The sequence below is a fragment of the Mus caroli genome, chromosome 4 (assembly GCF_900094665.2).
Source record: "Mus caroli chromosome 4, CAROLI_EIJ_v1.1, whole genome shotgun sequence".
NCBI lineage: Eukaryota > Metazoa > Chordata > Mammalia > Rodentia > Muridae > Mus > Mus caroli.
This window is the reverse complement of record NC_034573.1, coordinates 107,141,342-107,154,004: the sequence shown is the minus strand read 5'-3', so window position 1 is coordinate 107,154,004 and position 12,663 is coordinate 107,141,342. Positions and strand designations below refer to the sequence as shown.

Below are 12,663 nucleotides of genomic sequence, written 5' to 3'. Positions count from 1 at the left end.
AAAAAAAAAAAAACAAAAAAAAAAACAAACAAACAAACAAACAAAAAAAAAACCAATTTCAGTAATACAAGTGACCATAATAGCACACACTTGTTGTTCATTTGTAGGAAACAAAGAGAGCAGGCTGGTGAGTTTGAGGCCAATCTGGGCTACCCAGTGGAACCCACCCATCTCAATAAAAATAGTCTGGTAACATATACCTGTAACATCTGCACTGGGAGATAAATCAGGAGGACCAGGAGTTCAAAGACAGCCTAAGCTAGACTATCCAATGCTGTTCTTATGAATACAAACCCAGATACTCAGACTGACCATCCTAACCAATTTTGGCCAAATTTAGGGTAGCTGAACTTTGCTTGACCTCTACAACACAAACCCCCTGTACCGGCCCAGCACACACAACATCTGACCTGAGGAGGTAGGGCTCTTCCTTCTGGGCATCATGGGCCTCTGTACTGGAAACCTCCAAGGTATGAACCCTGTCCATCTGGTCACTCTGCAGGTGCTCCAACGTCTGCCAGACCGAGGTGCAGAGGGAGGGCTAAATCTCTCTCTTTCCAAGGGAAACTCCCTCCCACAACTCCCCTCCTTGACACATGAGAACCTACATGTGGGCAAGGACAGTGAATCATGTTTACAGCAAAGAGACTGGGAATAACTGCTTTGGAGAGATGTGGAATCAGCAAGGGAAATAATGAAAGAGAGATGGAGGTGGGAGAAGACATCCAAGCCCTTTCTGTAAAGCAAGGATGGAGACTCAGGATGAACTATGTGGAGTTTGATCTAACCCTGTCTTACCTTCCAGCTGCGGGCCTGAACCTGGGGCCCTTTAGCTATTTGTTCCAGCAACAACTCCTGATGTTGGCCTGAAAATAAGACAGAATATAAGGGGACCATTCTCCAACTTCATTCCTTTTTCTTCACTGCCTTGTGACCAGAATGGTGGTAGAAACTTAAACACATTCTGGTCCAGCTGCTGGGAAGATACCAAGCTGATGGGAAAGACTAAATGACATGAGAGATAAAGAGCAAAATAAAATATTTTGCCAAAGGCTACAGGTGTAGCTTGGTGGCAGAGCAGACGCTTTGCAAATAAAAAGCCCTGTGCATTTGATACCCAACATTACACAATATTTAAATTATAAAATATACAAATAATAGTAACAATAATAATAATAATATCAATAATAATTTGCCTAGCCAGGGGTGGTAACACATGCCTTTATCCCAGCAGTTAGGAAGCAAAGGCATATGGTCTCTGTGAGTTCAAGATCAGCCTGGTCCACACAATGAGTCCCAGGACAGCCAGAACTATGTAGAGACACTGTCTCCAAAAAAAAAAAAAAAAAAAAAAAAAGGGTGGGGGTAGAGTACTGGAGAGATGGCTCAGTGGTTAAGAACACTGGCTGTTCTTCCAAAGGATCCTGGTTCAATTCCCAGCATCCACATGGCAGCTCACAACTGTCTGCAACCCCAGTTCCAAGGGATCTGACACCCTCACACAGACTCACATGCAAGCAGAACACCAATGCACATGAAATAAAAATAAATTTAAAAAAATAACAAAACTAATATGCCAGACTTTTCAATAGTTCAAACAGTCAGAAGTAATGTCACTTACTGGAAGAAAAAGAAGATATTCCAAAAACAAGGGCAAAAAACCACTTTCAATCTTTCACTCACTCAGCTGGTCTCGAAGCAACTTCAGTTCCTCTCGAAGAATCTCTGACTCTTCCCACAAAAGCTGGTGCCTACATGAGTGACAGCAGTGTCATTCTAGAACCAAACAACAAACCCAGAATGGCTGGAGATCACAACTTAATGATAAGGGCATCTACCTAGCATGTACTGGGCCCAGGGTTCAATAGCCAACATCACAGAGAAACAAAGTGAGTAGGCCAAACATCTGTTTTTGTTTTTGTTTTTGTTTTTCGAGACAGGGTTTCTCTATATAGCCCTGGCTGTCCTGGAACTCACTTTGTAGACCAGGCTGGCCTCAAACTCAGAAATCCCCTGCCTCTGCCTCCCGAATGCTGGGATTAAAGGCATGAGCCACCACGCCCGGCTACACCAAACATCTTATGCGAGGAGCTCAGAAGCCTCAAAAGAGGAAGCTTTGGGCTAGGAAGATGGCTCAGTGGTTATGAGAACAATTGCTCTTAAGGAGAACTTTGATTTCTAGCCTCCACATGATGGCTCAAAATCATCTTTACCTCCAATTAGAGGGGATTCAATAGGCATATATGTGGCATGCATACATATGTAGGTAAAACACTTTTTTTGTGTGTCCTTTTTGTTTTCTGAAAAAAGATCTTTGTAACCCTGGATGGCCTATAGCTCAATATGTAGAGCAGGCTAGTCTCAAACCCATAGAGACCGGCCATCTCTGCCTCCTGAGCACGAGAACTAAAACCGTGTGCCACCAAGAAGCACATTTGTTTTAATAGAATAGAATAGAGTTTATTCAGGGCACAGAAGGGGAGTTGGAAAGGGGGAGAGAGAGAGAGAGAGAGAGGGAGAGAGAACAGAGAAAGAGGAGAGGAGAGGCCTGCCACTGCCAGGAACACGTGTAGAGAGAGAGGGTAAGGGGAAGAAGAAGAAGAGGGGGAAAAGGAGCAGAGGAAGAGTGAAACACATTTTTAAAAAAATTTTATTTATTATATATACAGCATGTATGCCTGCAGGCCAGAAGCCAGAAGAGGTCATCAGATGGTTGTGGGCCGACATGTGGTTGCTGGGAATTGAACTCAGAACCTCTGGAAGAGTAGTCAGTGCTCTTAACCTCTAAGCCATCTCTCCAGCCCCCAAGAAGCACATCTTAAACAACCAAAAGGGTGAAGTCTTGCCCATCACTTACTCACTCTGCAGCTCTTGGTGAAAGCCACTGGCAGGACCCAACTTTCCTGGTCTTACTTTCATTTGTGTTTGGACTAGCTCTTGAACCTGACTCTGAAGGCCCTGCAGTTCCTTTCTCAGCCCTTCCAGGCATTGCTCCAGAAGGGCTCTCCCTTTGGGGCCCTCCTGCAGCAGTTTTAGCGATGCTGTAGAGGAGAAAGTAAAGGTCAGTGGCTCTAAGAGACTCCCATGAGAGCAAACGACGCATAGGTAAAGCTGTGTAGGGCTGGAGGGAGAGAAGCTCACCCACTCACTAAAAGGCTAAGCCCCACAACCGAAAGCTGTATGGACATCAGTGGTAGAGCACAGATCATTAGCATGTGCCAAACTCTTGGTTTCCATTTTAAAAGTTAGGGACGCAATTTCAAGTGCTCCAGGATGAACAGGAGCCCTAGCTGGTCTGATCAGCTTCATGCGGTTCTCAGTTCAACTGATGAAAATATGGCCCGGATTAAGGTAAGAGGGGGACCCCTGGGATCCCCCTCTAACCCCTCCCATTGGGAGGCTAGGCTAGGGCGTAGTAAAGGGCACTGAGAGCTCACTGGCTCTGTGTGCCGTACATAGAAAAGAATTGGCCCAATACCTTCTAGAGCACTGATCTTGAACATATACTTCTCCCGATCCTTCAACAGGCTCTGTACAGAATGCTTCAGCGCCTCAGTCACCTACCCAAGCAGAGAAAACCCAGACATTCCTTTCTAAGTCATTTCCCCAACTCCTAATATTATCATCTCACATTATCACCATGTACATACCCTGAATACCTCACCTGAGCCTGAGCCTGAAGCTGGGATCGGAGTTTAGTAACTTCATCCCAGAGAGAGGAGCTGTGGGCTTCAGTACAGCTCAATCTCTCTCCAAGAATGGGAGTCTTTAGAGCACAAGGCTGTTGAGCTTGGGCCTCTGGCTGAGGAGGTAAGTGATGAGAAGTCCAGGTGTCAACCAGGTCCCCTATTGTGGAAATAGGGAAGGGACAAGAGCAGGGCCTGTCTGTGTAGGAAACCAGAGGGAGTAGCTGGGATTTGTACAGAACTGTGAGCTGTACAGGCAGGCACTGAAAGAAAGGAGGCTCTGAGAAGACAAAAGGGCTGGGAGAAAAGACAATACTTACCTGTAGAGGAAACTCGAAAGGGATACAAACTCTGCTACAAAACAAAACAAAAAACAAACAACAGCAAACAGTTCAACAAGCCAGTGAGCTCTCAGTGCCCTTTACTACGCCCTAGCCTAGCCTCCCAATGGGAGGGGTTAGAGGGGGATCCCAGGGGTCCCCCTCTTACCTTAATCCGGGCCATATTTTCATCAGTTGAACTGAGAACCGCATGAAGCTGATCAGACCAGCTAGGGCTCCTGTTCATCCTGGAGCACTTGAAATTGCGTCCCTAACTTTCCCTGTTCTTGCTCTTCCACACTCAGATACCCGCGGGCCAGCCCAGGACAAGCCACAGAGTTAGGTGGAAATGAGTAAAGTGGGAATATACTAGGGCTACAGATACAGTACGATAGCAATATTGTGAATCTAGAACTACGGAACGGAGTACTTTGAAAAGTGGGGGGTCGAGGGGGCGAAGAAAACAGAATAATATCGAGAGGGTAGAATAAAACGAATTTTGGTTGAGACCTCCACAAATCAAGGACGCTATCACCACTGAGACAAGTGACAAGTGCCGCTCAAGAGTTCAAACTCTGGTAGGCGGAGAATGAGATTTTAAGGACCGGTGCCGCAGCGCCACCCGGGAAACTGAGTCCGCTTCTTGCGGAGACCACAGGCAATAGAGGGCGGAAATACGTTTCCCTGGAGATACGTGCACACCTCCCGTGAAGCTCGTCGGGACACGGAGTCTTCCAGACTTGGTTATGTTTGGGTTACAAGGACCAAAGTAACTACGTGTACCAAGATGCACCGTGCAGAGTCAGTTGAGTCCGTTACTATTCCTTTACTTCTTGGGAAATGTAGTCCAGCCCTGATGGACGCATACAGGCCCAAGTTAGCTGTGAGACTCCATTTCCCAGCAAGCTCAGCGTTCAGCGTGCGTTATGGAGCCGCGAGTCGCAGAGCTGAAGCAGAAGATTGAGGACAACTTGTGTCCTTTTGGCTTCGAAGTTTACCCCTTCCAGGTTGGTTTGTCTTCCCTGTGGTCCTAGGGTGAGCTCTAGGATTTGCCTTGGTGCCAAAAGTGTGAAGGCCGGTGAGCCCTTCTGATTCTCTCAACCTACCGCAGCCGTCTGACGGACCAGGTCGTGCTGTAAAATGGGGCTTGATTAAAAAACGTAGAGAAACACGTTTGCCCTTTTATGTCTTTATGATGTCAAACAAGTGAATGGGATACAGCCCAAGATCCCCTAACCTGTCATCATTATAATTTACCAGAAAACGGTCTCCCGGTGTGGGCGGGATCATCAGATTCTTCCAAAGGAATTAGAAGAGGTCAAAACTTAGAAGGCTGGTGTGGCTATGTACTCGATCAGATGAAGAGAGAAGAGTATTCCTAATGTTGAACAAGAGACAATTGGCTAGTTTGTTCGGTCAGCCAACAGAAGGCTAATTCATGGTGTTGCTTGCCATCAATACAGGACTGAGCATAGAAATTCCTCACGCTCGCCTGGTACAGAAGTCTCTGTAACCACAGTCCCTCTCCACCCCACCCAGCCCCGCCCTATTCCACACTTTCCTCCCACAATGCTGAGTGAACAAAATGATGTTTAAGACACAAACTAAAATCCGCCTGTGTCCTTTGGCCTATCTTAAGATTCCTAGTCCATTGAGCTTTCCAGGGGAAGACTTGTAAGAAGATACTATTGAGAAGTTAAGTCTAGTTTGAAAGCCATGATTGAGGTCTTGGGTTCAATTCCTAGTAAGGAGGAAAAAACAAAATTGAAAGCTGAGGCTATAAAACTTAAATGAGATGTATATCTATCTATCCATCTATCAGAAATTTATCTGATAGGTGGATGGCTAGCTAGCTAGAGTGTTGGTTTAGCATTTGCAAATCTCAATCACCAGCACAAAAACAGAGAAATGTATATGAAAAGATGGATTGAAAGGAGAGGAGAATTATGTACATTCTAGAGTCAGATTGGGACTGGAGAGAGAGAGCTCAGCAGCTAAGAGCACTGACTGCTCTTCCAGAGATTCTGAGTTCAATTCCCAGCAACCACATGGTGGCTCTCAACCATCTGTAATGGAATCTGATGCCATCTTCTGGTGTCTGAAGACAGCTACAGTATACTCACATACATAAAATAAGTAACTAAATCTTTTTTAAAAAGTCAGAATTTGGAGGCAGTGATGGAAGGCGGATATGGGAAAGAATAGGAGTGCCTATGTGAATGTGAGGCATGGTGGCCGAAGCCTTTGATCCCAGCACGCAGCAGGCAGAGGCTTCCAGACCAGCCTGATGTACATAGCAAGCTCCAGGTCAGCCAGAGCTATAGTGAGGCCCCATCTTATTTTAAACGTGTGTGTGTCTAGTCTGGATAATAGGAACTATTATACTGAACAGAGTTAGCCCCGCCTGTCTCATAAGGTCTTGCTACTCACCTTTCCAGTCCTATATCCAACAGCCACCATGAATATCACCTGAATCTTCCAAACACAGGTTGTTGTTTTTTAGCCCACCAACCTATCCTATATCCCAGAACACTTCTCACATATGAATTATTATAATCTCCTTGCTGCCATCTTGGCTCCAATCCATTCTCTACAGCGCAACCAGATCTTTCCAATTATTGGTCACTTTATTCTTTTTTTTTTTTTTAAGATTTTACTTTTTTTTTTTTTTTTTTTTTTTTTTTTTTTTTTTTATATGTAAGTACACTGTAGCTGTCTTCAGACACACCAGAAGAGGGCGTCAGATCTCATTTTGGGTGGTTGTGAGCCACCATGTGGTTGCTCGGATCTGAACTCTGGACCTTCGGAAGAGCAGTCGGATGCTCTTACCCACTGAGCCATCTCACTAGTCTCCACTTTATTCTTTTAAGGGTTAAATGACTCCTCATCTTCATCAAGTTGGTGCCATAGTTTTTAAGTTGATATGTAAGGCCAGGCCCAACCTCTCTCCTACTAATCTCTCAAGCTTCCCCTAGTGCATTTATTTCTTTTTTTCTTTCCTTTTTTTTTTTTTTTTTTGGTGGGGGGCAGGGGGATGGGGTTCTTTTTTTGTTTTGTTTTTTCGAGACAGGGTTTCTCTGTGTATCCCTGGCTGTCCTGGAAACTTGCTCTGTAGACCAGATTGGTCTCAAACTCAGAGATCCAACTGCCTGAGCTTTCTGTGTTCCAGGTGGCGTGGTACAATGAACTCCTGCCTCCAGCCTTCCACTTGCCCTTCCCAGGACCTACCCTGGCCTTCCTGGTACTCAGCACACCTGCTATGTTTGACCGAGCCCTCAAACCCTTCTTGAAGAGCTGCCACTTCCAAACCCTGAGAGACCCGGTGGATCAATGTGTGTCCTACCACCTGAGGAGTGTTACAGAGGTAATGTGGAACGTTCCTTCAACTCCCAAACCCACATCTGCTTCCCTGGTGACCTCACTCAGGGCACAATCTACCCTTAGGGCTAGGAGCCCTGACATTCTGCAACTTCTTACACCCAGGTTTTACCCTTTCCTTTAGCAGACTCCCCATCTGAAATCAGTTTTGTAAAGTGACTACACTGATAGACAACTAGAGGAACCTGTAGTCTTAATCTTAAAGATGTTGGAATATTAGTAATCCAACATCTTTAGTCATTGGTCGTTGGCCTTTGCCTGGGTTTATGCGTTCTATGCTGTCTGTGGAGCCTTCGAAGGCAGAAGACTATTTCTCAGCCTGTACTCATTTATATACACATAAATCTTTACATATACATTCTAGGTCTTTCCACTCTAGAATTGCCACAGACGACTCAATAACTCCTATAATGGAGGCTTCTGAGCAAGGCTTTTATATTTCCTTTCAAGTACAGGCCCTTCTGAGGGGGCAGAGAAACTCTAAATTCCTTCACTTTGTAGCTCCTTAGGTTAAAGTTGTTTTTCCTTCAAACAGACTTTTAATGGTGAATCCCAGCAGTAGAGAGATAGAGGCAGGAGAATCAGGAATTCATGATCATCTTTAGATATATATAGCATGTTCAAGGTCATTCTGACCCTGTCACACACAAAAAAAACAACAACAAAAATAACCCATGGGCTTATGAAAACAGGAGGCATATTAATACATAACATAGGCCTTAGAACAAAGTCATGACTCCCATCGTGCTAACAAGCGCCCTGTATTCTGTTCCAGAAGTTTCCAGAAGTGCATATGGAAGTCATTGCTGACTATGAGGTACACCCCAATCGGCGACCTAAGATTCTCGCCCAGACAGCAGCCCATGTGGCAGGTGCTGCTTATTACTACCAACGACAAGATGTGGATGCAGACCCATGGGGGACCCAGGTCAGAGAGTGAATGTGTGGGTGGGGACCAAGGGGAAGGCTAGTAAAGGCCCCTCAAGTATAAGGTCTGTGTAGGTGCTGAGATTAAAGGTGTGCCCCACCACTGCCTGGCTAGATTTTTTAATTTAATAGAAGGGCCAGAGCCTTCTGCATGGAATGAGTGTGCACTAAGTGGGAAAGAATTAGGAAAAGATTAGGAACATTTGTTGCTTTTGTTTTTTTTTGTTTTTTTTTTTTTAAAGATTTATTTATTATATGTAAGTACACTGTAGCTGTCTTCAGACACTCTGGAAGAGGGCACCAGATCTCGTTACGGATGGTTGTGAGCCACCATGTGGTTGCTGGGATTTGAACCCTGGACCTTCGGAAGAGCAGTCGGGTGCTCTTACCCACTGAGCCATCTCACCAGCCCGCTTTTGTTTTTTGTTTTGTTTTTTTTTGGTTTTTCGAGACAGGGTTTTTCTGTGTAGCCCTGGCTGTCCTGGCACTCACTTTGTAGACCAGGCTGGCCTCGAACTCAGAAATCCGCCTGCCTCTGCCTCCCGAGTGCTGGGATTAAAGGCGTGCGCCACCACCCCAGGCCCCATTTGTTGCTTTTGTATGAACCATGTTCAATCCCAAGCACTCACGTGGCTGCTCAGAACCATCTGCAACTCCTTTTTAGATTGACACCCTCTGCTGGCCGCTGTGGGTACTGCTTGCATGCAAGCAAGACACTCATACCCATTCTTGGGGGATAAAAAGTTTCCAATAGTCGTTGAACCTAGTGTCAAAATGACCTCTGTAACCCTGCTTTTTCTTTGTCCTCTCCCCAGCACATAGCAGGCGTGTGCATACACCCCCGATTTGGGGGCTGGTTTGCCATCCGAGGGGTAATGTTGCTGCCAGGGATTGAAGTGCCAAATTTGCCACCCAGAAAGCCCCCTGACTGTGTGCCTACAAGAGCTGGCCGCATCACTCTGCTTGAAGGTTTCAATTTCCATTGGCGGGACTGGACTTACCGTGATGCTGTGACTCCTGAAGAACGGTACTCCGAAGAACAGAAGATCTACTTCTCCACCCCACCTGCCCAACGCTTGGCCCTATTAGGCTTAGCCCAACCCTCAGAACACCCTAGCACTACATCTGAGCATCCTCTTTCCTTGCTTACTAAACCTCAGAATTCCAGGAGAGCTCGAAGCTGGCTGAGTCCAAGTGCCTCACCACCTGTATCCCCAGGCCCTTGATAACTTTTGCCCTTCGGGATCCCACTCATAATACATTTATTTTAAGTAGGATTTGGGTTGTGAAAAAAAACACTTTCTCCTTTTTTAGTTTTTTTGTAGCCCAGACCAGGCTGGCCTCAAGCTAAGAGAGATCCACCTGCCTCTGTTTCCTCCAGAGTGCTGATTTTTTGCACTGTGGTAAAACCATTTCATTTTGGGTAGGATTTCCTGATAATAGTGCTTCAGACAGTCAAGACTCAATTTACATTGGTCAAGATAAATCAGATGCCAAGGCAGACTCAAAATCAGCAGTTGACTTCAAATATTAGACTCATGCCCATTACTATTTTTTTTTTTTTTTTTTTTTTTTTTTTTTTTTTTTTTTTTTTTTTTTTGGTTTTTCAAGACAGGGTTTTTCTGTGTAGCCCTGGCTGTCCTGGAACTCACTCTGTAGACCAGGCTGGCCTCGAACTCAGAAATCCACCTGCCTCTGCCTCCCCAGTGCTGGGATTAAAGGCGTGCACTACCAAGCCCGGCTTTGAGTAGTACTCTTAAGATACTATTTAAGAACCATGGTTCTCACTGTTCCTAAAGCTGCTATCATTTAAGGCAGTTCCTCATGTTGTAGTGACCGCAACCATAAAATTATTTTTGTTGCTACCTAATAATTTTGCTATTTATGAATCAATTGTCTTAGGGAATCCAGTGAAAGGGTTGTTCAACAACCCCTGGGGGCTGAGAAACAGATTTAGTAGCTCCTAGGGGTACCCACCACATAGAGCTATGCTGAATTAATATTTAAGTAAACTACATTGAAACTGCCGACCTACAGTGTGCTATTACTAAAGGCTTAGGCAATCTTATACTTATGCTCAAATAGATGTACTTTGAATTCTGGAATGTTGGAAGGACATGATGTCATAGGATTGTTTTGTCTACCCTAACCAAGAATCCAGAAGAAACTTCTTCCTGACTTTACAGGATCAAAATGGAATATTCTCTCATCACAGCTAAAATACAAGAAGTTGAATACAATCATATCCAAAGCCACCAACTTTGTTTGCCTGTTTGTTGATTCCAGAGATAGTTCCCCAATTCTGATATTTCAAGTTTCACTCCCAGGGTCCAGGGAGGTTAGTTGGTAAATTGTAATGTGCTGATTTTACTTGTTGAAAACTGAAAACAAGAGACAGACCAGTCTCAGACTCAATCATATTCATCTCAAATCTCTTCCTTGAACAGGAATCCACCCCTGCCCCCCAAACCCTGCAACAGGGAGGGAGAAGCAAACTACTGAGGGTTTTAAAAAAGAAATTCCACCCAGGATGGAGAGAGGTTAAGGGCACTGGATACTCTTGTAGAGGTCCTGAGTGATTCCCAGCAATCACATGTGACCTGGTGCCCTCTGGCCCGCAGGTATATGTGCGGGGAGACCATGTGTATACATGATATGTATATAACATGTATACATAGTAAATCTTAAAAATGCATCCTGAAAACTGGTAGGTGTAACATTTCCAAGGTGTTACTTATTCCGTGATAAAAAAAAAATGTAGTGGCAAAAGGGAAAAAAGAAGCCCTAATAACTTTTTCAAGCACTTTACTGTGCCCTGCCCAGAACTCCAATGTTCCATACTTTGCTTGCTGGGAACAAGGGGATAATTATTGGAGCTTATTGGCCAGCAAACCTCAGTAAGCATCCAGTTCAAGCAGGCGGCTCACAACTGCTTCTCATTCCAGCCCCAAAAGGTCCAACACATTCTTCTGGTCTACAAGCAAAGTGTTACCTTATAGCCTAATCTAGCACTCATCTCTGCAATTAAAAACTTGACAGGCCCAGTGGTCATTCCTTTTTCCTCCTCGATTACACTCATATTCATGGGGAGAGGCATATCACAGTGCATTTATGACGTCAGAGGACAACTTTGTAAGAAGGAGCCAATTCTCTTCTTGCACCATGTGGCAAGCATCTTTAATGTGGTGGTAATAGGTAATTGCACTGTTAGTAAGTGTGGTCTTGTTGGTGCGAAGTGTCACTGTGGGAACAGGCTTTGAGGTGTCCTATACTCAAACCACACCCAGTGTGGCACACAAGTCTTTTTCTGCTAGAACTCACAACTCCTTGGCCAGCATCATGTCTTCCTGTACTGTGCCATGTTTCTCACCATAATGGACTAAATAATGACTATAAGCCAGCCCCAATTAAATGTTTTCCTTTTTTAAGAGTTGCCATGGTCATGGAGTCTCTTTTTTTTTTTTTAAAGATTTATTGATTATATGTAAGTACACTGTAGCTGTCTTCAGACATTCCAGAAGAGGGAGTCAGATCTCGTTACGGATGGTTGTGAGCCACCATGTGGTTGCTGGGATTTGAACTCCGGACCTTTGGAGGAGCAGTCAGTCGGGTGCTCTTACCCACTGAGCCATCTCACCAGCCCTCATGAAGTCTCTTAACAGCAATAAAACTCTAAGATACCCAATGAACTTCTTACTGGCCAAGTCCTATTATTTTGCAGAGCAGACAAACACTAGGCATTTATCCTAAGAAGCAAAAATTCTATCCCATGCAACCCTCCCAGCGCTAAACAGCTCAAATAAATCTTTCTCAGACTTGCCTAAACCCAGCAAACATGAACTGCAGTGCAATGGCTGAGAGGACAGCAAGGCTTGGGTCTGCTTTTCAATCTAAAATATTGTTAAACTAAAAACTTTCTTCTGTGTGGTATGTGTACTGAAGCCCTTTTTCCCCTTTAAAGACCAGGCCTACTGCATCACACAGGTGAACCTCTGATCCCTTTGCCTTCAGTTCGCTAGTACTGAGATTACCGGTGTGCACTATCACACCTTGTTTACATGGCAATAGGGTTATAACAAGGCTTGTGCACGCTAAACATAATGGTTAACTTTTGTCAACTTGACAGTATTTTTTTTTTCAATTATTCATTCACCCAGGAGAAGAAACCTCAATTTAAACATTTCCAAGATTAGACTGGTCTGTGGGACATTTTCTGCTTCAGTTCCTCCTTGAAGTCCTACCCTGACTTTACCTCAGAGATGACTGTGACCAGGAAGTATAAGCCAGATATTTTTAGTCACAACTGATAACACAGCAACAAGAAGTAAAACAGAATACCAGGCAAGCACTCT

The 12,663-nt window shown here is 44.7% G+C and overlaps 2 protein-coding genes across 9 annotated transcripts in view; one reads left to right on the top strand and one right to left on the bottom strand.

Moving 5' to 3' along the window:
- The window catches only part of Ccdc163 (coiled-coil domain containing 163), a 7,006-nt gene extending 2,393 nt beyond the window's left edge, over positions 1 to 4,613 (bottom strand). For 4 of the 8 annotated variants that reach the window (XM_021161402.2, XM_021161403.2, XM_021161405.2 and 1 more), the window contains exons 1-7: positions 4,176 to 4,613; positions 3,665 to 4,040; positions 3,479 to 3,560; positions 2,858 to 3,041; positions 1,684 to 1,751; positions 799 to 866; positions 411 to 514 (exon numbers count right to left, since the gene is read on the bottom strand). In XM_021161402.2, the coding sequence (XP_021017061.1) occupies positions 411 to 514; positions 799 to 866; positions 1,684 to 1,751; positions 2,858 to 3,041; positions 3,479 to 3,560; positions 3,665 to 4,040; positions 4,176 to 4,219 (926 nt within the window). In that variant the 5' untranslated portion in view covers positions 4,220 to 4,613. The remainder of the gene's footprint in view (positions 1 to 410; positions 515 to 798; positions 867 to 1,683; positions 1,752 to 2,857; positions 3,042 to 3,478; positions 3,561 to 3,664; positions 4,041 to 4,175) is intronic. The other 4 variants (XM_021161404.2, XM_029476872.1, XM_021161406.2 and 1 more) reach the window with 2 other exon arrangements.
- Positions 4,614 to 4,912: 299 nt separating this feature from the next.
- On the top strand, positions 4,913 to 9,866 carry Mmachc (metabolism of cobalamin associated C). Its single transcript, XM_021161410.2, has 4 exons — positions 4,913 to 5,013; positions 7,176 to 7,370; positions 8,160 to 8,312; positions 9,127 to 9,866. Exons 1-4 carry the CDS (start codon positions 4,933 to 4,935, stop codon positions 9,535 to 9,537), a joined length of 840 nt encoding a protein of 279 aa, XP_021017069.1. The 5' UTR covers positions 4,913 to 4,932; the 3' UTR covers positions 9,538 to 9,866.
- Positions 9,867 to 12,663: the final 2,797 nt, after the last annotated feature.